This window comes from Myotis lucifugus, unplaced genomic scaffold (genome assembly GCF_000147115.1).
Source record: "Myotis lucifugus unplaced genomic scaffold, Myoluc2.0 scaffold_278, whole genome shotgun sequence".
Taxonomy (NCBI): Eukaryota; Metazoa; Chordata; class Mammalia; order Chiroptera; family Vespertilionidae; genus Myotis; species Myotis lucifugus.
In genome coordinates this window covers 1,080,822-1,104,521 of record NW_005871326.1, presented here as the reverse complement: position 1 = coordinate 1,104,521, position 23,700 = coordinate 1,080,822, and the positions used below count along the sequence as shown (strand labels likewise).

General features: G+C 35.6%; 1 protein-coding gene across 2 annotated transcripts; it reads left to right on the top strand.

Annotated features, from left to right (window-relative positions):
• Positions 1-63: 63 nt before the first annotated feature.
• PSMA3 (proteasome subunit alpha 3) lies at positions 64-23,251 on the top strand. Of its 2 annotated transcripts, XM_006099579.3 has the most exons (11): positions 67-230; positions 3,012-3,094; positions 9,126-9,249; positions 11,003-11,104; positions 11,187-11,260; positions 14,030-14,102; positions 15,157-15,222; positions 18,853-18,899; positions 21,292-21,359; positions 22,630-22,694; positions 23,100-23,251. In XM_006099579.3, exons 1-11 carry the CDS (start codon positions 210-212, stop codon positions 23,142-23,144), a joined length of 768 nt encoding a protein of 255 aa, XP_006099641.1. In that variant the 5' UTR covers positions 67-209; the 3' UTR covers positions 23,145-23,251. The 2 variants fall into 2 exon arrangements, with proteins under 2 accessions (XP_023619005.1, XP_006099641.1); XM_023763237.1 differs by lacking the exon at positions 15,157-15,222 and having other exon boundaries at positions 64-230.
• Positions 23,252-23,700: the final 449 nt, after the last annotated feature.

Below are 23,700 nucleotides of genomic sequence, written 5' to 3'. Positions count from 1 at the left end.
TCTGCGCACCGCCCTTCCTTGGTTGTCCCCTCCTTTTCCTTTCCCATAATCCTCTGTTCCCGGAGCTAAACACCGAGGAACGAACCACAGAGAAGGCTATTGGTTGAGAGATCAGCCAATGAGAGAGCCTGTTACTAGTGTGCGTGCTGCGGTGTAGCGGGAGCGCTTTCGGCCCTGAGACCCTACACGTTCCGCTGGTTTTTGGCAGGATGAGCTCGATCGGCACCGGGGTGAGTTCGTTATCTCTCGGTGTGATACCCGAGTCGGAGGATTCGCGTTGAAGGGAGCTCGGGCAGGCCGCTTAGGGTGCGCCAATTCGGGGTGCCCTGGGACTGCTCTCGGCCAAGAGGGCCGCTTCCAGTGGTCCCTCCCACACGCTTATTTCTAGGCCGGGGCCTGCGGTGACCGGGACCTGAGGCTCTGCAGCTCAGGTGTGGCGGGCCCGGCGGCGCCGCCGTGAAATGGAGCCGCTGGGGATTGCTGAGTCACGTTCTTGATCCTCTCCGGGAAACCGAAAGTGCAAACTCGTGGGGCCTGAGACACAGTGGGAAGGGTTTGGGCGTCAGCCCCTCTTGGGAACCCCCGAGGCCCGGCGGCTGAGGGTCCGAGGTCTGAGACGCGCTTTCCGCGGACGGCTCCGTGCAGTGGCCCGGGTGCTGCTGACTCACGGGGCCTTCTCCATCTTCCCCCCGCGGGGAGTGATCGCTCCGTGTGCTTCTTTGGAAACTCTACCGGGACAGAACTAATAAGAAAAATGGTCTCAAAAGTGAAATCTGAAGAATCCTTTACGTTTTTCCGGTGTCCCAGCTTTTCCTGTACAGAGTACCTAGCTCACTACTGCAGACATTGAAATTATTAGCTAGGGACCTAGCCGCTTCCGACTTTTCATAGACAAGACTGTTGAGGATTTTGAAGTTGGACTTGTTCGGCTAATTTCCTTTGTTAAACGTACTGCATATATGCAATCTTTTGTTTACCCCTTTTATGTATTTCTCCATATAGAAAATAATAGTTTTGTTTAGAAATATAGATTGGTTGTTTGCATGAAGGCGTTGAATAATGGGTTTCTGAGTTCATTCAATTCTACAGTTCACAGGATTTGGATACTCAGCATTAAGCCCAAGTACTAGGTTTCCGAGTTTGATAATAGGCAGCTTATGTTTGGAATGGTTTATTCCATTTGGTTATGTGATGCTGAAGTTTGTCATGTTTTTTTGTGTGTTTGTTTTTAGGAATAGAAGTTGCTTAGTAATGTAGCAAATAGACTTTGCAACTGCATTAATATTACTTTCGATTGATAGTGTTTCATTCTCCAGACCCTGTAAAAACACTTAGTAATATAACCTTTTGTTATAGTGGTAGAGTTAAGAATCTTCAGGAAGCACCTGTTATCACTTCTAGTAAGACCTGTCTACTTGACATTTCTCTCCACCTGATGGTTTAACAGGCATTTCAAACTACATGTCCAAAGTAGAGCTCTGGGTTTTCTTGCCATTTTGCATCTCTTAGAATCTCGAGTCTTCAGTGAACAGTCCAGTTCTAGTTGCTCAAGTGAAAAAAAAAAAGTATGATTCACCTGTAATTTCTTTTTTACTTCCTATTTGCATCTCCTACAATCTGCAGCTCAGTGAATGGTCCAGCTCTAGTTGCTCAAATGAAAAAAATCTGATTCACCTTTAATTTCTTTTTTACTTTACTCCTAGAGCCAATGCATTAGCAGGGTTTTGTTGTGGGGGGAGGGAGGAGGTTCTCTACCCTCAAAAGATACTGCTTTTCATCTTTTTTTTCTCTAGTTGAAGTACCACCTTTGGAATGCCTGATCTCTGCTTCCACTCTTGTTCCCACTGCAATTCATTTTTCAGATGAATGATGTTTTTTTAAAAAATTAGGTTATATCAGCCCCCCCCTCAACCCCCCTTTACATTCCAATGACTTCCTATTGCATTTAGAATAAAATATAAACTTCTTACTCCAGCCTGGAAGGCAGCATAGTTTATCCCCACACATCTCTGATAGTTTTCTCTCTGCCACTTACAGTGCTCAAGAAATATAACCCTCTTACTCCATCCTGGAAGACAGCATAGTTTATCCCCACATATCTCTGATAGTTTTCTCTCTGCCACTTACAGTGCTCAAGACGCAGTGGCCTTACTTCTTTTCCTGGATTGTGCTAGGCTTATTTCCACCTTCAGGTCTTTAGGCCAAATGCCAGGATGGCTCCTCCATATCCTAAATGGCTAGTTACTACTGTGGGACTCAGTCTAAATAACTAAATATAACTAACTGCCCCAGCAAGACCTTTCCTGATCAGGTAGTCTGTAATAGTTGCTCCTATCATTTCAATCTGTTTTATTTTCATTATAGTCCTTTTTTAAAAAAATATGTTTTTATTGATTTTAGAGAGAGGAAGGGAGAGGGAGAGAAAAAAAAACATTGATGAGAGAGAAAGAGAGAGAGAGAAAAAAAAGAAAGATCTGTTGTCTCCCGTATTCACCTGGGCATGTGCCCTGGCCAGGGCTCATTATAGTCCTTTTTCTGGGTTACTGCTGTATCTCCAACATCAGATTTGTGCCTGGTCTGATTTGAAATGAAGGCGTTAAAGAATGAGTATTCTTAATATTCCCTTATAGTGTCTAACATGCTTATTACATGTTTTAATGCTAAATGATTTGTCTAAGGCTCCTCAGTTTGTTTAGTGCCACAGTTATTAGAATGTTCTGACTTCAGTGTTATTTCTGCCATACCATACTAATTACAAAATTGAGTTTTGTGTTTTATTGGAAAAAAGTTGCTTTTATCTGGAACTTCTATCTATTACTTCCCAGTAGCAGAAATCTAAAGCGTGTAACTTTTGCCTTAGCTTCTGTTGCTGCTCTGACATGCTAAAGCAAAGTCTTTGTTGAGAGTTAACACACATTTCTGATGTGTAAGCCATTTTAGAAAAAAAATTGTAAGGTTATTATTGCCAAAGATACATAACTATAGGCTTATTGTTGCCTTTTTCCTCCCAGTATGACCTGTCAGCCTCTACATTCTCTCCTGATGGAAGGGTTTTTCAAGTTGAATATGCTATGAAGGCTGTGGAAAACAGTAGGTAAGAAACATTGCTTTACTTGAAATTAGCATATTATTAAATATCTCCTTTTCTATATTTTTGGTACTTAGCCTTTGTTACATTACTTTGATACAAAACATGTGTCTTAAAATAATCTCAATTTATTAGTCATTTTCAGATCTTTTTTTAGGCCAAATGATTTCATGAGTCCCAGTCCTGTATTTTGATTTGGACATTTTACCATGTCTCAAATGTAGTGTATAAAACCAAATTCATTATCATCTTTGCTAGCCCATTTCTTTTTTCTTTTAGATATATTTTATTGATTTTTTACAGAGAGGAAGGGAGAAGGATAGAGAGTTAGAAACATCGATGAGAAACATCTGATCAGCTGCCTCCTGCACACCCCCTACTGGGGATGTGCCCGCAACCAAGGTACATGCCCTTGACTGTTATCGAACCTGGGACCCTTCAGTCCGCAGGCTGACGCTCTATACTGAGCCAAACCAGTTAGGGCTAGCCCATTTCTTTTTAAAATTCATGGTTTATATCATTGTTTTCTTTGGCCATTAGGTTTTAACTTGTATTTCCTTTTTTTTAAATGTCCTATGCCATTAGTCATGTGTTCCTCTCTGCAGGGATTTAAAAAAATTCTGCTGCTGCCACACTCCAAAAGGTGTAGGATCACTAAGATACTTTTCCTGTTGGACTCACTTCCTTTACTTTATCTCTTATTGTTTAGAATAAAGCACTAAAATGATCCTTTGGCAAATTTTATGAGTATTTTATTGAAGAAATTGCATCAGTTATAGTTACATGTTAATTGTATTTTTGAATCTGAAGAAGCTTTGGGATGAATTAAAGGACTTTTAAAAATGAATTTGTATTATAGCATTTCACTCAGATCTCAAAGAATTTTTTTCAGGTCTACTAAACAAATGGTGTTGGTGTTTAAGCTCAGTTATTTAAAATAATAATGAGCCCTAGCCAGTTTGGCTCAGTGGATAGAGTGTCAGCCTGCAGACTGAAGGGTAACCGGGTTCGATTCCTGTCAAGGGCACATGCCCGGGTTGTGGGCTTAATCCCCAGTGTGGGGCGTGCAAGAGGCAGCCAATCAGTGATTCTCTCTCATTGATATTTCTACCTCTCTCTCCCTCTCTGAAATCAATACAAAAATATATTAAAAAAAATAAAATAATAATGAAAGCTTTTGGAGTAGAGGTGGAGTAGGGAAATATTTGTAGAGTTTTAGAAAAATCCATATGCAAATAGTGAGTTATTCAAATTTGTACTAGTATCTTTAATACTGGGATATGATTATGGAGACTTATTTGTCTTTGCATGTGCTAGCGCTCAGTAGTTATTCCTGAGTGCTAGAAAGAAAGTATGTGGATTTCTAATGGTTTATGAAATATTAAAAATTTTTTGAGCAAAAATACATTTTAAGTCCTATTATAGGATTTAAAACAAAGTTAATTTGTTTTGTGTTTAAATGTTGTATTAGATACATTGGTATATATATAGGCTTTTGGTATTTGATACTGCAATAGAACTAAAGCTGTTAAGAATTTAGGCTAAAATGTACTTGCTATTGTATACAAAGCTTGATAGAGTTCAGAAGAGAGTCAAATTCAAGAAAAAGTTGACACATTTTCTTCCTGTTGATAAAGGAAGATTGGCTCTTAGACCAGGGAGCTGGAGAAAGACTTGAGAAAGTTACTATTTTTTCCCCTCCTCTGCATTCTTGCACTTTTCATTAGTGTAAAAAATGGTAAGAGAAGTATCAACTAAGAAAAACTGGAAATACATTTTGAAACCATCTGTAACCCAGAAAATTGAGGCTAGGGCTATGGGGATCTGTGTATTTAATAATTGGCTTTCTATTAAGTATTTCTAAATATGATTTAAAACTGTTACATTTAAATAAAATTGGAATTTTTAAAAATGGAAACACTATAAATGATGTTTTTATCTGCATAAAGAAAAAATACGGAAAGTTCTTCTTTTAAAGGGATCTATAATACCTGATATGATAGAATATTGGATGAGGATCACAAGATGTGAATTTTCCGAATTTTCCGCCCTGGCTGGAAGATAGCTCAGTTGGTTAGAGCATCCTCCCCCATATGCCAAGGTCCATCGTCAGGGCACATACAGGAAGCAACCAATTAATGCATAAATAAGTGGAACAACAAACTGATGCTTCTCTCTCACTTCCCCTTCTCCCCGCCCCTCTCAAAATCATTAAATTAAAAAAATATTCTTTAAAAAATAAGATGTGAATTTTCCTCCTAGCTGCTACTTAATAGTGATATCAGGTAGGGTTACTCTGTGCAGTCTTATAATGTTAGGTGTAGACATCTACCCTAACTACTCACATAACTGACAATAAGAATGAAATCTATGTAAAAACATTTGGAAAATCTTTTAAGTGCTGTGTGGGAACAAAAGTGAAAATTAGAAAAATTAGATTGCATATTAATTTTCTTAAGAATCTGGCCTATAAACTAATAGTTAGAAAACATTTACCATTTATTTAAATAAATTACTTTAAGATTATATTACTGCATTGAATGATGATCAGTTGCTTTTTTAAAAATATATTTTATTTTTTCACAGAGAGGAAGGGAGAGGGATAGAGAGTTAGAAACATCAATGAGAGGGAAACATCGATCAGCTGCCTCCTGCACACCCCCTACTGGGTATATGCCCGTAACCAAGGTACATGCCCTTGACCGGAATCGAACCTGGGATCTTTGAGTCCACAAGCGGACGCTCTATCCATTGAGCCAAACCAGTCAGGCAATGATGATCAGTTTTTTTAAAGAAAGAAATTTAATTTTGGGAATTTAAAAGTCAAATATTTTTGAGTGCCTCCTAAGTATAGGAACTACCAAATTAATTAATGACATATAAGTTAATACTTAAAAGTACCGTGATCTTAATTTTATACCCCTAGAAGGTGATATGCAAGAGATTAAACTATAATCTTCCTCTTTAGCCTCATTGAGGAATCATAATATGAAAGAAAAATTGTGAAATATAACATAAGGATTAGATTGTTTAGAAAAAAATGTACACAAAATTTTGGTGTCCAGATTCTGTTATACTTAGGACCTCAAAGAGCATTTTTTATGTAGACTATAGGTTCTCTCCATCTTTACTGTGACCCTAAAGAGCTTTTATTTATGCAGGTTATTGGTCCTATTAATATTTACCATGTTAGATTTTAAAACAATTAAAAATATGAAATCATTCAGAAGAACAGTAATAAACACAATTGCATGTTACCATAAAAATTTAAATGAATGTTATTTAAAAATATTAAATATTGGTAACATTTGTAATAAAAATATATCCAAAATATATTTAAAAATGTAGTGAGAAGAGTGGCAGATCACAATAGTTAATTAAAGCTTTTTTTTTTTTTTAAATATATTTTATTTACCATGTTAGATTTTAAAACAATTAAAAATATGAAATCATTCAAAAGAACAGTAATAAACACAATTGCATGTTACCATAAAAATTTAAATGAATGTTATTTAAAAATATTAAATATTGGTAACATTTGTAATAAAAATATATCCAAAATATATTTAAAAATGTAGTGAGAAGAGTGGCAGATCACAATAGTTAATTAAAGCTTAATAGAAGACAGATTCTCATATCTGCTTCTGCTTCAATATGTTGTTACTTTTATTGAAGCTTGTGAAGCAAATCAGGCTTCATGCAGGTATGTAGTTGGAAAAATGAGAAGTATTTTAATAGCCTTTTCAGATAATTATAGATGTTGTTCTAGGAACAACTCAAAACAGTTTTTCCCGTGCAGAAGCACTTTGAGTACCTTTAATTTCAGTATGATAATAAAAAGACAGGTACTTAGGGGTTGTCATATAATAATATTAATTACTGCTTTACCAAGGACATTCTTTGTTTGAAAAATATATTTTTATTGATTTCAGAGAAGAAGAGAGAGGGAGGGAGGGAGAAAAATAGATGATGATTTGGAATAACTAGGAAAGGCTACCTGAGGCTAAAGAGTTTAAGTTCCAGCGAATTTGCCAAAGTTTGTAGAAATTTATTTAAATATGCAGTGGTGAGGAGGAAGTGTATTCTAGCACCCAGGGTAACCTCAATGAAGACTTAACAGCAAAAATGAACATAAGATATTTGAGGGATGATAGAGAGGTTGAATTCAGTAGAGCACTGGATTTATAAATAGGAATTTGAATAAGCTAGATGGGCTTTGCAGATTCTCAGGGTTTTTGAAAGGTGGGCCCAGGAGTTAAAACTTGAAAGGGGAGCCATGCTTGAAGTGTGGGGGAAGGAGTGTCTGAAATTCTTTGCAATATGTGTACGTGGTTTTGTTTATTTTTCTGGTTGTTTCTAATCAGAATTCCTTTTATTAAAAGGATTAGAAAATAAAATAATTAATGTATTTTTATCTTAAAATGGCAACATATAATTTCTCCACATTTTACTTAAGAGATTACTTTAAGATCTATTTTTTAATTCTTTTTAAAATATGTTTTTATTGATTTCAGAGAGGAAGGGAGCTGGAAAGATAGAAACATGAATGATAAGAGAGTATTATGGATCGGCTGGCTCCTACACACCCCCTATTGGGTATAGAGCTTGCAACCCGGGCATGTGCCTTGACAGGGAATCGAACTGTGACCTCCTGGTTCATAGGTCTATGCTCAACCACTGAGGTGCCACGGTTGGGCAAGATCTATCTTGTTTTAAACAGTTTATAATTTATTCTTTTATATACTTTATAAAATTTATTCTTTTATATACATGCACTGGGGGATGTGAGGGTCCCTCAGACCGACCTGCACCCTCTCCAATCTGGGAGCCCTCAGAGGAGCCCTCTCCAATCCGGGAGTTTCTATCTGTCTTTGCAATCATATGAGTGAATTGTCTGAAACCCCAATTCAGTTTGGTTTGTTGCTCACAGAATAATAGAGGCTTTTTTTTTTCTTTGCTTCATTGGTGGAGATTTCCTGGAAGTTTTAGGATATCGTCCCTTTAATTTTTCTTAGACACTCTGATTTTACTTATGTCTCTCACCTTTGTTTTCCCTCCATCCGCCACTGCAACAGTAACTTGCTCCAGGCTCACTTTGCTCTAGTGCAGAGGTTCTCAACCTGTGGGTCGCGACCCCTTTGGCAGTCGAATGACCCTTTCACAAGGGTCGCCTAAGACCATCCTGCATATCAGATATTTACATTACGATTCATAACAGTAGCAACATTACAGTTATGAAGTAGCAACGAAAATAATTTTATGATTGGGTCACAACATGAGGAACTGTATTTAAAGGGCCAGAAGGTTGAGAACCACTGTCTAGTGTAGGGAGATCCATCTGCCACCAGAACTATGATTCTGCTTCTGGTCCTGGGGCTGCCACCAAAACTACTATTCCCAGAATTCCTAGTGCTCCCCGCGATCTTGTCTCCGCCCCATGGCCTCCCACTCCGCCAAGTCCTCCAAGATGCCAGCTCTCCCTCTCTGCTCTCTGCCTAGCGCCTGTGTATGAAATTTAACCTCCCATCTTTGTTGGGTTAATTTGCATACTCACTCCTGATTGGCTGGTTGGTGTTTTTCTTTATTATATAGGATTATAAGCAGTACATGGTTAGTGCAGAAAAAGTAAATAAGCAAGATAATAAAAAAAAAAGAATTATAACCTATCCACCCAAGTTTGTCACTGTTAACTTTTTAGCTTGCGTATAGCCTGTCTCTTCAATGCATATAATGTACCACTTTTAATAGGCATGAATTTAGTCAACATTTGTTATAATATGGCTATCATATGCCAGACACTGTGCCATTTTGTACATAATTTGTTGGCATCTTTTTTCACTTAAGTTTTAATATCCTTTTTGTCACATGATACTCATTTATATGGCTATAATTTACTACACTTAAGGTAGTTTACCCTTTATAGTTTTCAAATGTGTTTGTTTTAAAGTACTTGACATGCTTTAAAAAACTAAATGTTACCTATTTTTGTGTTTATGAAATTCATTAAAAAATTTTGATTTTCTTGTGCTTGTTTCAGTACAGCTATTGGAATCAGATGTAAAGATGGTGTTGTCTTTGGGGTGGAAAAATTAGTCCTTTCTAAACTTTATGAAGAAGGGTCCAACAAACGACTTTTTAATGTTGATCGCCATGTTGGAATGGTAAGGTCACATTTTAAAATGTTTCCTTTTGCCTTGTCCAGTTTCTTGTAAAGTAACTGATTGGACTATATTAAGATGTGTTAAAAGAACCCATTTATTACTTTAGCATTGAGTTAGAAACAGATTAGAGAGCAGCCACAGAAGTAATCACAGATAGTTACTCATTTGTGAACAGCTCTCATAACTTGATTGGAAATAGATATGAAAAACCAGGTTGCCTTAAGAAAAGGAGGAGGGGAGAGGAGTGAGAAATATGTGTAGAAAAGAGAAGTTGGGCTCTGGCCTGTTTTGGTCAGTGGTTAGAGAGTCGGCCTTTTGTGATGGAAAAATTGTTATCCTAGAATTTTCAAATTTTTCCATTTGTTATTTAAAGCCAGGAAACTGATGGCATTTCTTATAGTCAGAAATTGGCAAAACAGTAGACATTGAAGAGGATTAGGAACAATGAAGGATTAATGTTTTGTTTCCACAATTGTCATCTTCAAGTGATTTGAGAATTTTAAGACTTTACAATAAGCTTTCTCCAAAGCAATGGATGACTTAAATAATGAAATTTACTGGCTGGGTAACCTTTGGAAAGTCACTCTAAAAACACTAGTTTCCTCATTTGCTAAACTATGGTGATAATAGTACCTACCTTATACATTTGTTGGCAAGGTTAAAAATAGTTATATAAAATGTTAATTAGCATGTAATGAGTGCTCAATATGTGTTAAGAATTTTCATCATTATTACTATTAGTAGTAGATAAAAGGCTATTAAAAATTACAAATTCTGAAAATTTTCTAAATAAGCAGTTTCCAGACTTTTTTGGTTCCTAGTACTTATGTTCCAGTAATTTTTTTTTTCATGTCTTCTCTGGGCCAAAAACATACCCAATGGTTCTATTTATTATGTATTTAGGTCCAAACAACTTAAGTGTTTATGTCCTAAAACCTAAGTAGCTATTAAAAAAATGACACATAGAATGAAAGGAATATGTATATTTTCATTTTTAAACAATTACAATTAATGTGAACTGTATAACTTCTAACGTTTGGAATCAGATTACTTGCTGCCCTCTTCATTTCCTGTTCCACATTGATTTTTTTGAAGTACTTATTTTTTATTAGAGCAACCCAGCTTCTCAGTGATTTGATGTATTGAAAGGAGTGAAGAATGATTTGATGTTGAAACTGAACTGCTTTGACAAATGTTTCCCCCAAACTTAATGTCCCACAACTCTTGAGAGTTCATTGCAGTGCTTAGGCTATCTCAATACTTGGTTTGGTAACTGCAGTTGAAAACCACTAATCTTGGAAGATATGTAGCTTGTCAAGTTTTGGCTTGGCATAGCAATTTATTAATCAGTAGGCAGAAAAAGGAGATTTGAGGTTGTGCTGCTTAGACCAAAACTTTTAATAACTTTTTGAACATACAACTGCTTTAAATAAAGGAAAGATCAGTCCTTACCAAGACCAAAAGTTTTATTATTTTTGTTGTTGTTTTAATCTTTATAATGAAGTGGTGGATTGATTATAATCATTCTGAATGTGATCACTGGACAAAGCAATCAAGTCACACGTGGTAAATTTCTAAATTGTATTCCCATATCAAGCATCAAAAGGCCAGAATGTCTTTTGAAGACCTTTAAGCCAAAAAAACTTAGTTTTCATGGTGGTGCTGGTTAAATATTTTAAAAACCTGTAATAATTATGTACTTTCCCTGATTTATGATAGTTATATCTATTCAATTGGTACTTACTTCTTTCAGGCAGTAGCAGGCTTGTTGGCAGATGCTCGTTCTTTAGCAGACATTGCAAGAGAAGAAGCTTCCAACTTTAGATCTAACTTTGGCTATAACATTCCACTAAAAGTAAGTTGATAACATGTTGGGGAGGCTTTTGAACAGTAATAGAGATTCATTGATAAGCTCTTGTTTTCCTCCCTTCCCCCAGCATCTTGCAGACAGAGTGGCCATGTATGTACACGCATATACACTCTACAGTGCTGTTAGACCTTTTGGCTGCAGGTATGAAATTTTCTGATTTATTTACTCAAATCTGTACTATAGATATCTGTTTTTCCCAGTATTTTAGCCTTTTATACCTTAAAAATATGAACTAATGCTAAGAGGTATTAGGGCAGTGATTGAATACAATGTACATAAAAATAGAAACTTTGAATAGTGAAAAACACTATACAGAGTTGAACTGATGATGAAACATAGAACTCATAGTAATAATTTTAATTTGACTATAACAAATTCTCTGGAGGAAGGTGATTTGGTCTAAAGGTATAAACTTCCAGTTATAAGATAAATAAGCACTAGAGATGTAATGTACAGCCTTATGTCTATAGTTAACACTGCTGTATGATATTTAGAAAAGTTGAGAGTAAATCCTAAGAGGTGTCATCACAAGGAGAAAATTTTTTTCTTTACTGTACTTATATGAGATGATGGGTGTTAACTAATAAACCTATTGTAATCATTTCACAGTTTTTGTAAATCAAATCATCATGCTCTACATCTAAAACTTTGATACAGAGGTGTATGTTAATTATTTTTCAATAAAACAAAAAAGCATTCTCTGATGTTAGATCCTGACATTCCCAGGAAACTGCAAACTGATATTCTGTGTTGCCATTATTAGGTAGCCAACTTTACTGACACCTTGATTTTCTCATTAATTTCCATCTGTATACTTGGGAGTTTTTTAGCAGTCAGTAACGAATGCATACAAAAATATATTTTAAGTTCTTGTTAGTCTCAGTTTCTTGTTAAGGTGCAATGCTGGTATTTTATTCTGGGGCAAGCTGGGATGTAGTTTCATCAAGACCTAGAGTATATATTCAAATGTAGCTTAGATGTAAATATTCAAATACAGCTTCTCAGAGATCTGTCATGGCTCTAGATTTCCCTCAAAAAGATGTTTATAACTTTAAAGAAATCTTTATTGTTGAAAGTTTTACATATGTTCCCCTATTTCCCCCATTGACCATTTTTAGTTCCCCCTAGTTTATAACTTAAAAAAATAAACATGTCAGCCCTAGCCAGTTAGGCTCAGTGGATAGAGCGTCGGCCTGCGGATTGAAGGGTCCCAGGTTCTATTCCGGCCAAGGGCACATGCCCAGATTGTGAGCTCGATCCCCAGTAGGGGGTGTGCAGGAGGCAGCCAATCAATGATTCTCTCTCATCATTGATGTTTCTCTCTCTCTCTCTCTCTCTCTCTCTCTCTCTCTCTCTCTCTCTCTCCCCCCCTCTCCCTTTCTCTCTGAAATCAATAAAAATATATTCAATAAATAAATAAAGTCAGCCAAGCCAGTGTGGGGGGATGGGGGGCAGAAAGATAAATGTGTTATCATGGATATAATTTTAGAGGTGATATGATAAATGTATGCATAGTGGGGCACCAGTTAGGGAATGGTCTCTTTCTGGAATGTTGGCAAGGAAAGGAGGATGTGAGATGTAGGGGCATTGATAAGAGTATTTCAAGCAAAGGGACTAGTATGAAACTACACGGGCATTTCAGATAATGTGGAGGTAGTCAAGTATCCTCATTGTGTAGACTGTGTTTATATGATATTGAAGATGTAGGAAGGGGTCAGATCATACAGAAGTTTGCTCCATACTAAAAAAACCTTGAGGGTCTTTAATGACAGTCAGTTATATACTCTGCAAGATAAATCTCATAGCCATGTGGAAAATGGAAGGGAATGATGCTAGTGGTGGGAATTGAACTGGTGGCTGTTAAGGTATTCTGTACATTAAATGATATAGAAGATGAGGCTGGTTTCTTTTCTACTTCTTAAGGGAAAGGAAATATTTTATTGATTTTTTACAGAGAGGAAGGGAGAGGGATAGAGAGTTAGAAACATCGATGAGAGAGAAACATCGATCAGCCGCCTCCTGCACACTCCCTACTGGGGATGCGCCCGCAACCAAGGTATATGCCCTTGACCGGAATCGAACCTGTGGGACTCTTCAGTCCGCAGGCCAACGCTCTATCCACTGAGCCAAACCGGTTACGGCTCTTTTCTACTTCTTAAGGGAAAGGAAAGAAATTACAATTTCAGAAAATCAGTAATTAACATGATTGTTTCATAGCCCAATTTTAATTTGTTGAGCATATAAAAATGCACTGAGCTACTTTGGCTTATTGCAGAATAATAATTGGAGAAATATAGGGGCTAGCCCCCCCAAAATGAAGGAACAAGAGCTTGAGGTAGATTCAGTGTATTCACATCAGGAATTTTGTCACCTTGGGTTTTTTCATATTTATGTTTTTACCTATTGGGTCTTCTTATTAGTATTCCATCTATCATTACTCTTTTGTCTCTACTGTTGTCCTCCCAGGAAAATTTCATCAGAAAGTTTAATACTAATCAAACAAAGCCCATGAATTTTGAACAGTTTCAAAAGCATACTAGTTTTCATTAAAACTACCCTTATCAAAGTGTATAATGACTTATATGTATATAAGTAGTTTATCTTAGAAAGTACAATTTCATTTTTTTAAAAAATATATATTTTTTAATTGATTTTCTACAGAGAGGAAGGGAGATAGTTAGAAACATCGATCAGCTGCCTCCTGCACACCTCCCACTGGGGATGTGCCCGCAACCAAGGTACATGACATGCCCTTGACTGGAATCGAACCTGGGACCTTTCAGTCTGCAGGCTGACGCTCTATCCACTGAGCCAAACCGGCTAGGGCTACAATTTCATTTTTATTGCTGTGTTTTTAAAATACTTTTCTGGTATTAAGAACTATGGTTTAAACAATTTCTTTTTATGAAGTTTCATGTTAGGGTCTTACAGTGTGAATGATGGTGCACAACTCTACATGATTGACCCGTCGGGTGTTTCATACGTGAGTAATTTTGAATCATATGGAATTCTATTTTTAGTTTAATAGTATGTTACTAGCACTGAAATAATATATTTAGATTACATAAAGTTTCTTTAAAATTCACTCAAGGAATGTAACATTTTGTTTAGCATTAATAACAATAACCTATGGATATGAGGCAGAGGAAAGATTTGTAGTTTTCAGTATGCTGCTTATAAAAACTGCAATGCGAACATAAAATTTTGAATATGTGGTATTTTCTTTATTACTATAAAAAGTAGCAGTGTCTTAAGACTGCATATATTTTCCCTTTTAAAAAAAGGACTTTAAATGGGATTTCTTTGACCTTTCACCATCTTCTGAGATTTTTTGTAACTTAAAAAAAATGATTTTACATTTTGTCATTACATGCAAGTATAAATGGACATTCTTTAATTTAACAAATACAATTTATAATAGAAATAATAAAGATTTATGGTTTAGACTGCAGTGGTTCTCAACCTTCTGGCCCTTTAAATACAGTTCCTCATGTTGTGACCCAACCATAAAATTATTTTCGTTGCTACTTCATAACTGTAATGTTGCTACTGTTATGAATTGTAATGTAAATATCTGATATGCAGGATGGTCTTAGGTGACCCCTGTGAAAGGGTCGTTCAACTGCCAAAGGGGTCGCGACCCACAGGTTGAGAACCGCTGGTTTAGAGTATAGAACTCATAGGAAATTCAGAAATAACTTTTTTCATTGTTATAATGCTAAAAAAATTTTCATTCCTACTCTCAAAAATGTCTCTAGTTCATGAAATATACATAATGATACTTGTTTTTCTTTGGCTATATCTGTATTAAAAATAACCCATATTCAAACTTCTAGAATTTGGTGTTTTAAATATTTTGAGCTCCTTGGTGTTCATTAGCATGTGTTTGACTGTATTTCTGCAGACTTACTTTTGAAAGTCATTTAACATTCTTTCATTAACCTTTAAATATAAACAGTAGTCATCAATGATTTATAATAGTATATTAATTGAATATATACATATATATATTTTTGGTGTGTGTTCTTTTTAAATAGGGTTATTGGGGCTGTGCTATTGGCAAGGCCAAGCAAGCTGCAAAGACAGAAATAGAAAAGCTTCAGGTAGGTAATACATAATGCTTGAATTTTTGCTCTATCATTATTCTCATGTAATGAAGTTTTATCACCACAAACTAAACCTTTTCTACCAAGTACTAGTAGTATATAGCATATGGTTTGCTGTTTTGAGCAGAACTTATTAAAGCTGCTACGTAGCTGAATAGGAAAGCTGGTAACATATTACTTGTGGAATTGTGTCATGGATCCCTTTATGATTTTGATATCTGCTTATTGTAAACCCTTAATCCAGAAAAATACAAAGTATCATGTAATTTCACAAAATCCTTCAAGGCCATTCATGGGAACCCTATGAGCCTTCTTAGGTTGAGAACTTTGGTTTTTATTCTATCATTTCTTTCTTCTGGAGCACTTTTGTCTGTGGATGCCTTACATTAAGAGTGTGACTGCTCCAGTGCTTCTCTTTCCTTTGTTCCTACCTACATTAAGGCATGAAACTCTGTCCTGTTCCAACTACCCACTTTCTCTATCCCCAAGAAGCAGAAATCCATCTTTAGTGTAAAAAAGTTTTCTTAAAAGTTTGTTGGTTTTCCTTTTAGCCAATTTGAGCAACTTAATATTGAAACAAGTTAATATTACCAATTCTTTATTGCTAATCAGAAAGGTCCCGGAAAGGCAGGCATATGACTTAAGAGTATTTTGGTAAATTACAGTGAGAAAAAAAATTCATATACATTTAATATTAATGCAGAACTTTGCTTTACTATTCACTGAGCAAAACTGGCTAGGGTCATGTTTGGTGTTTTAATAAAACTGGCAAAAGGACCTTAGGCATCACTTAGCCCAAGCACAATCCTAGGTTAAATACATTGGCTAGAATCATGGAATTACGTTGGTTATGAATAGTTTCTAGACCTTATGACTCTTAAACCAGTGTTCTTTTCCATCACACACTTCTGATGTAGCACTAAGATCCTGTCTTCTACTCATTTCCCTTTTGCTTTCATCTTTCCTTATTATTGTGTAGAAATTTGAAGAGAGTATTTAGAATAGTCAAGTATCTTTTTGTCTTTCTAAGGTTAAATCCTAGCAAGGAATGGGAATACCAACAAATCCTAGCAAAGAATTGAGAAAGATCACTTCACTTCAGGAACATGTATACCTAAATGACAAAAAGATGCTCTAAATCAGGTCATCGAACTATGGTTTCTACTTTTCAAAGTTTTATGGGAACACAGCCACATTCAGTCTATGGCTACTTTCACACTACAACAGTAGAGTCTGATAGTTGGAATAGAGACCAAAGTCCATAAAGTCTAAAATATTTACTGTTGGGTCCTTCGCAGAAGTTTGTCAACCACCACTTACATCATTGCTTTGCCTTCTTTTTCTTGTTGCTGTTCACCAAAATTATTATTTTATGAGATAAGAACTTCACGAATATATGTAAAGATATGTCATTTTAAATGTGGTTTTTGCCCTAGCCAGTTTGGCTCAGTGGATAGAGCATTGGCCTGCAGACTGAAGGATCCCAGGCTCCATCCCAGTGGGGGGCGTACAGGAGACAGCCAATCAGTATTCTCTCTCATCATTGATGTTTCTATCTATCTCTTCCTCTTCCTTCCTATCTGAAATCAATAAAAATATATTTATAAAAATAAAAAAATGTGGCTTTTCACATGTGTTCAAGTTTGCCTTTGTATGATAATTTAGTAAATACAGAAATTTAACCCATAAGGAAAAAGTATAAAGATCCTTTCTTTTACTTCACCCCTAACTTTTTTTTTTAAAATATATTTTATTGATTTTCCACAGAAAGGAAGGGAGAGGGATAGAGAGTTAGAAACATAGACCTGCACACCCCGCACTGGGGACGTGCCCACAACCAAGGTACATGCCTTTGACCAGAATCGAACCTAGGACCCTTGAGTCCGCAGGCCGACGCTCTATCCACTGAGCCAAACCGGTCAGGGCCTTCACCCCTAACTTTATATAAAAATTAAATCAGAAAAGATATGAGTACTATAAATATCTGCATCTAGATTGCAGTTAATATTTCCAACAGTCTATCCATTTGTATGCTATTTTTCTAACGATTTGAAACAAAAATTGCCAACATTATGACACTGCATCCCTAACTGCTTCAGCATTCATCTCTTTAGAATACCATTATCACCCTTATCTAATATTCAGTCCATAATCGAGCTGCCTCATTAATCTCAACAATGTCATTTGTAACTGTTTTTCAAACCATAATTAAGGTTCACATACTGAATTTGTTTCCTTCTCTTATAATTTAAATCCTCCCCCTTCCCCCAATACTAATTTTTTGAAGAGCCCATGCCAGTTCTTTTATAGTTGTACTAGAGGCCTGATGCATGAAATTCATGCAAGGGGCTTGGCCCTCTCTCAGCTGAGGCTTTATCCAGAAGGTCATTCAGCTGTCTGGTCTAATTAGCATATTAAGCTTTTATTATAGACTAGTAGCCCTCCAGTAGCTCTCCACCTGGTGCCCCGCCCTCCTGTAGCTCCCCCCTCCCCTCGCCTTATAGCTTGCTGCCCTGCCCCCTCCTGTAGCTCTCCGCTGCCCGCTTGTAGTTCGCTGCCCCACCCTCCTGCTGATCTGTGATCTGGTCGTGATCTCGCGTTACGTGGTCGGTCGTTAGGCTTTATGGCGTAACAACCATTTGCATATTACATCTCTGTTATATAGGATTATGATTTTTGTTCCTGCTTTCTCAGATGGCTGTGCAGGCACAGAGCATGTTTAAAGTCTAAATAAATACCAAAAGTATAATACTAATGAACCTAGTTTAGAGATAAAGTAATTGAATTACCTCAAGTCTGCACTGCTTTATGAATACCCTTTCTTTTACGATTTCCATCCTCCCCAACATATCCAGAATACGAACACCAGTTTGCTCAAACGTGTTTTTGATCTTATCTTGTGCATTCCATTTATCTTCAAAACCAAACCTAATCTAGCTATATTTTAGGAACCCACTCAGCTCTTGGTTCTTCAAAGTTTTCCCCAACATTTTGCATTTTTGTCATGTAAAGGATAATTTTTCTTAATCATTTCTGTGGATCTTGTGTAGTCTTTTAAACATCAGGGTCTGCCTGTGAATAATAGGCTCATAAAGGGATGTGGATTTTTTAAAAATAACCACTATCTTATTTTTTAAAAATACATTTTTATTGATTTCAGAGAGGAAGGGATAGAAACATCAGTGATGACAGAGAATCATTGATCAGCTGCTGTCTGTACTCCTACTACTGGGGATCTAGCCCATAACCCGGGCATGTGCCCTTGACTGGAATCAAACCTGGGACCCCTTCAGTCCAAAGGCTGACACTCTAGCGGCTAGAGCCACTGAGCCAAACCAGTTAGGGCAAAGGGGTGTGGATTTTTATAAATTTTAATACTTATCACAAAATTAGTGGTCCCCAGATTAGGGTCATTAAGAATATCAGTTTTGGCATAATAATTTAAAAACATTAAACTGAAACAAGAAATTTAGGCTCTTATCTTTTGGGATATTATTTTCCTTGGTTTTATATCTGAGAATATATCACAAGAACATGGATTGTGAAAAGAATCTTAAAATAGTTACACAAGTGGAAAGTGTTCTTTTAACTCATAACTTAACTGAATATATATTTTATTTTTTGTAGATGAAAGAAATGACTTGTCGTGATGTTGTTAAAGAAGTTGCAAAAATGTAAGTTGAAATTTCCTTACCATTAACAAAAATATTTCACTTTATCACAACCATTAGTTCAAATAGGCTGTTTTGTTGGTGAATTTAATATTTGAAGGAGAATTAAGGAAGACAATATCCATATTTTAAGTAACAATGGAATGGAGAAAAATATAGCTTTTGACAAAATAAACTCCTGGAGTTCAGGTGACAGAATTCAAGGGTAGGAGGATATAGTGGACCCCTGGGGATTTTATCTCATAGTTCCTAACTTCCCAAATGTCAAAATCCCCAATAATAGTAATTTTAATTCACAAACTTTTCAGTTTACAGCTAATTATTTCTATAGGTGATCCATGAAGTTGGTTCATTTAAATAACCTGTTTTTTTGGGCAAGATAATGTCAGGTATAAAAGTTCTTTTAAGAAGATGAGAGCAATATTTCAGATATTTAAAAACAATTGAAGAAAGTTTGAAGGTACAGAGTAGGTTGCTAAGTAATAGTTAATAGTAAGCAATAACAAAGCCAGTAAACCTGAGTGGCAGTGCTTCATAATTCATAATTCTTCTAGATCAGGGTGTGGAACCTCTGGTCCTCGGACCGTATGAGACCTGCAAAATCATTTGCTCTGACTCTGCCAAGGCAACTGCAGGCGGGACTCAAATTCAAATCTAGGAGCTTTTATCATAGCAACATAAATTTGTATTAAATGAATTATATTAAGTGAATGATGGTATAAATATCCAAAATGGCCCTTGGCAGAAAAAAGGTTCCCCATCCCTGTTGTAGATCAAGGAATGCAAGCATTTGCATATTTCAAAAAGTCCAATAAAATGTTAGTTTGAAGTCAACTTTTCATATTTTAAAGTCATAAACAATACTCCAGAGAATTCACAGCATCTCTATTCCACATGAACATGGTCTAGTCAGTCAGGTCTTTGTATAGATGTCTTAGGTTTTACATTTAATAATATATGCAAGGGGAAAAGTCCTAGAGAGCTCTTTTATTATTTTTTGTTGTTGTTAATCCTCACCGTAAGATATTTTTCCATGATTTTTAGAGAGTGGAGGGGAGAGGAAGGGAGAGACAGAAACATCGATGTGAGAGAGAAACATCAATTGGTTGCCTCTTACTCACCCTGACCAGGGCCAGGGACCCTGACACCAAGGTACTTGACCAGAATTGAACCCAGGACCCTTCAGTCTGCAGGCCAACACTATATCCACTGAGCCAAACCAGCTAGGGCTAGAGAGCCTTTTATTAATAAGTGTACTAAATAGTACCCTTAATCTCGCTTAAACTGAGTTTTTGTAAATAAAATATTAAAATGGCGAAGTATTTAAATGTGCTCATTGTCCATCACTCACTCCTCATTCGCCCCCATCCTTTTGTACCATACCCTTCCCTTTCCACTTGTGAAGCAGAACCCACTTTAAAAAATTCATTATAATTACATTATAAGTTTTTAAAAATATATATATTTTTATTGATTTCAGAGGGAGAGAGAGAGGGGAAAACATCCATGATGAGAATCATCGATTGGCTGCCTCCTGCATGCCCCACACTGGGGATCGAACTATGACTTCCCGCTGGTTCACAGGTTGACGCTCAACCACTGAGCCATGCCGGCTGGACTGCATTATAAGTTTAACATGATAAACTCAATTTCCTCCATTGAGAAATGCTTCTGGAAATCAGCCCTTTTATGTGTAGGTGTAACAGCAGACACTAATTAGTTCCATGCAGAAAAGCCATCCCTTTTGCAGCACTACATACCTTTTATTAGTTTCAGAAAAAATAAGATGACTCCTTATATTATAGCAAGGGATTAGTAAAGTGTGTACGGTTGTAGAAAGTATAAAATAGGAAAGCTTTGCGCTGATGCTTAATTTTTTGATATTTTTACTTTAATGTTATGTGACAGTGCCTCCTTGTTTGCTGAAATTTGGCATGTATTGTAGTTTGAAGGCCAGGAGGGGAAAATGGACAAGGGTTTACAATGATTCCAGCCAAGAAGTTGCAGAGAGAAGAGACCATTAATAATTGCAAACTAGAAATTAATTTATTTTAAAAATAACCAGTTAGTGGAAAAAACAAATTCTTGAAAAGACACAGGTAATGAGGTTTTTCCCATTTGTATTCCTTATGAGCTATCTTTTTTAGTTATGTCTCTAAAACACTGTATAAGATAAACATGGATTTTGAAGGTATATTGAATCATTTGTAGTATTTATCAATTCTGTGTAATTAGTTATATTTTCCAGTGTTCATAAATAGAAATTATGTATAATGTGTTTATGTATAATTTTATACTTATATAAGGGATGGGTGTTCTAATTTGTGCTGACCGTACATTAACTACAGTGTTTGTAGATCTCCAAATAAATAAATGTTATAATTTCCTATTTTAGAATTTACATAGTACATGATGAAGTTAAGGATAAAGCTTTTGAACTGGAGCTCAGCTGGGTTGGTGAAAGTAAGTTACTTTTATGCATTCTCTCAAGTTGTCTGTATCAAACCTAATTTACCACTGGGTGACTTTTTAAAAAATAATTTGTTAATGATATATATGTATACAAATAACAAATGAATTGACGAATTATTACAATATGGATACAGTCATATAACCCCTCCATGGGTAGCTCAGTTGGTTAGAACATTGCCCTGATACACCAAGGTTGTTGTGGGTTCAATCCCTTGTCAGGGCACATACAAGAAGCAACCAATGGATACATAAGCTAGTGGAACAAAAATCGACGTTTCTTGCTCTAAAATAAATTAAAATTGTAAAATTAAAAAAGTATTAAAAAACTAGACTAGCCCCCAGATCACCCCTTAGGCCTTCTTGAAATCAGTCTTCTACCTTCTCCCCAAAAGTAACCACTATCCTAAATTCTAAACCATAGTTTTGTCTGTTGAAGTTTTTATATAAATGGAATGATACAATATATATTCTTTTACCCCTGATTTCTTCAACATTATATTTGTGTAAGTCATTTGGGTTGCTGTGTATTTTAAGTAGTATTTGTTCATTTGCCTTGCTGTATAGTGTTCTGTTTAAATATACCACAATTTATTCAACATCTGTTGCTGGACAGTTCAGCGTCCTTTCCAGTTTTGTTTTGTTTCTGTACTATAATGAATATTGCAGCTGTGAACATGTACAATTGTTTTGGTACACCTGCACAGCATTTCTGTAGGAAATGTGATACATAAGAGTAAAACTACTGGGTCATGAAATATACATATGTTCTGTTGCAATAGGTATTACCAAAATGCATTCAGAACAAGGAAAGCCTGAACAACTTTACCAAGTAGTCTTTTTGAAGGGAAAGTTCTGCTTAATAATTGACTAAAGTTGTGAATAATTTAGTTTAACTTTTGAAACATCCGTTTCATGTTTTTAAAAAATATTACCGAGAAAGCAAGTTTTTCTTTGTAGCTTAGTGTAACCATGAATCTTCAAGGCCAGTTTAAAAAATTAATCATGCTGTCCATGAACGAACACTCAAGATTTATCATAATATAATTCATTCTTTCCATAAAAGCTAAATTTGGGCAGATTTAATCTCACATGGAAAAAACACACAAAAATGAATTCAAAGTATCTGGTTTTATTAAAAGTACAACTTTACAATATTTACCTTAAAGGGACCATACCTGTGGATTGGGTAGATTGCATAGTACTGCAAATCACAATATAGTCCTCGTTTTTAATTCATTTAAATATATGGCTTAATTTCTAGTAACTAAAGGAAGACATGAAATTGTTCCAAAAGATATAAGGGAAGAGGCAGAGAAATATGCTAAGGTAAGTCACTACATGAAAACTCCATGGAAATAAGCATAGAATTATGATTTAGATTAAATAACAAAAGTTGAGTTGAACTAAGGAAAGAAATGTTCTACGTTATCCTCAATGGGGATAACGTTACCCTGGTTCTCAGCCCCTGCCCCCCATTTTATTCTTTGTGAAAATGGCAGTGGTTTTCAGGACATTAAATATTTTCATATTTAAATACTTTCATATTGTATGTATTCTATCAAAAATCAATTGATTGTTAGACTAAGGTATATAATTATCTTTTTTTATAAGTTGGGTGCCTTATTCTAAACCAGTGTTCATTTTTCAATTAAGTATGTTTAATAAGTGGCTAATTAGATTCAGATTGTTGTAATATTAGAAATTTATTTTAAACACTTTTTCTCTTAACAGGAATCTTTGAAGGAAGAAGATGAATCAGATGATGATAATATGTAACATTTCAGCATTTATCTTAAATTTCTAATACAGTCCCAATGTAACTATTTAGCTCCTTGAATTATTAAATACCACTGACCATTTTTCATTAAATTTTTGTCTTGTAATTATTGAAGTTTGGTTTAATATCTGCTTGACAAAATTGGTGGGGTTAATTGAGCACATATTTAGTTGTAAATATGTTCAACTTCTGTTGCTAGACAGTTTAGCGTCCTTTCCAGTTGTTTTGTTTCTGTATTATAATGAATATTGCAGCTGTGAACATGTACAATTGTTTTGGTACACCTGCACAGCATTTCTGTAGGAAATATGATACATAAGAGTAGAACTACTGGGTCATGAAATATACATATGTTCTGTTGCAATAGGTATTATCAAAATGCATTCAGAACAACTTTAACCAATTCATTTTTTGAAGGGAAAGTTCTGCTTAATAATTGACTAAAGTTGTGAATTATTTAGTTTAAAACTAAATAATTGTAGGCTTATGACTATTTAAAAATTTCTTAGTTAAAATACTGCAAATAAAGGCGTTGGAATCAGATTTTAAAAGTAC

What these genes read in the sequence shown, in the direction of transcription:
- PSMA3 (XM_006099579.3), top strand. Translation starts at nt 210, where the DNA reads ATGAGCTCGATCGGCACCGGG. An exon ending in ACCCGTCGGGTGTTTCATAC is followed by an intron (nt 14,103 to 15,156) that starts GTGAGTAATTTT and finishes CTTTTTAAATAG; the next exon opens with GGTTATTGGGGCTGTGCTAT. An exon ending in GCTCAGCTGGGTTGGTGAAA is followed by an intron (nt 21,360 to 22,629) that starts GTAAGTTACTTT and finishes CTTAATTTCTAG; the next exon opens with TAACTAAAGGAAGACATGAA.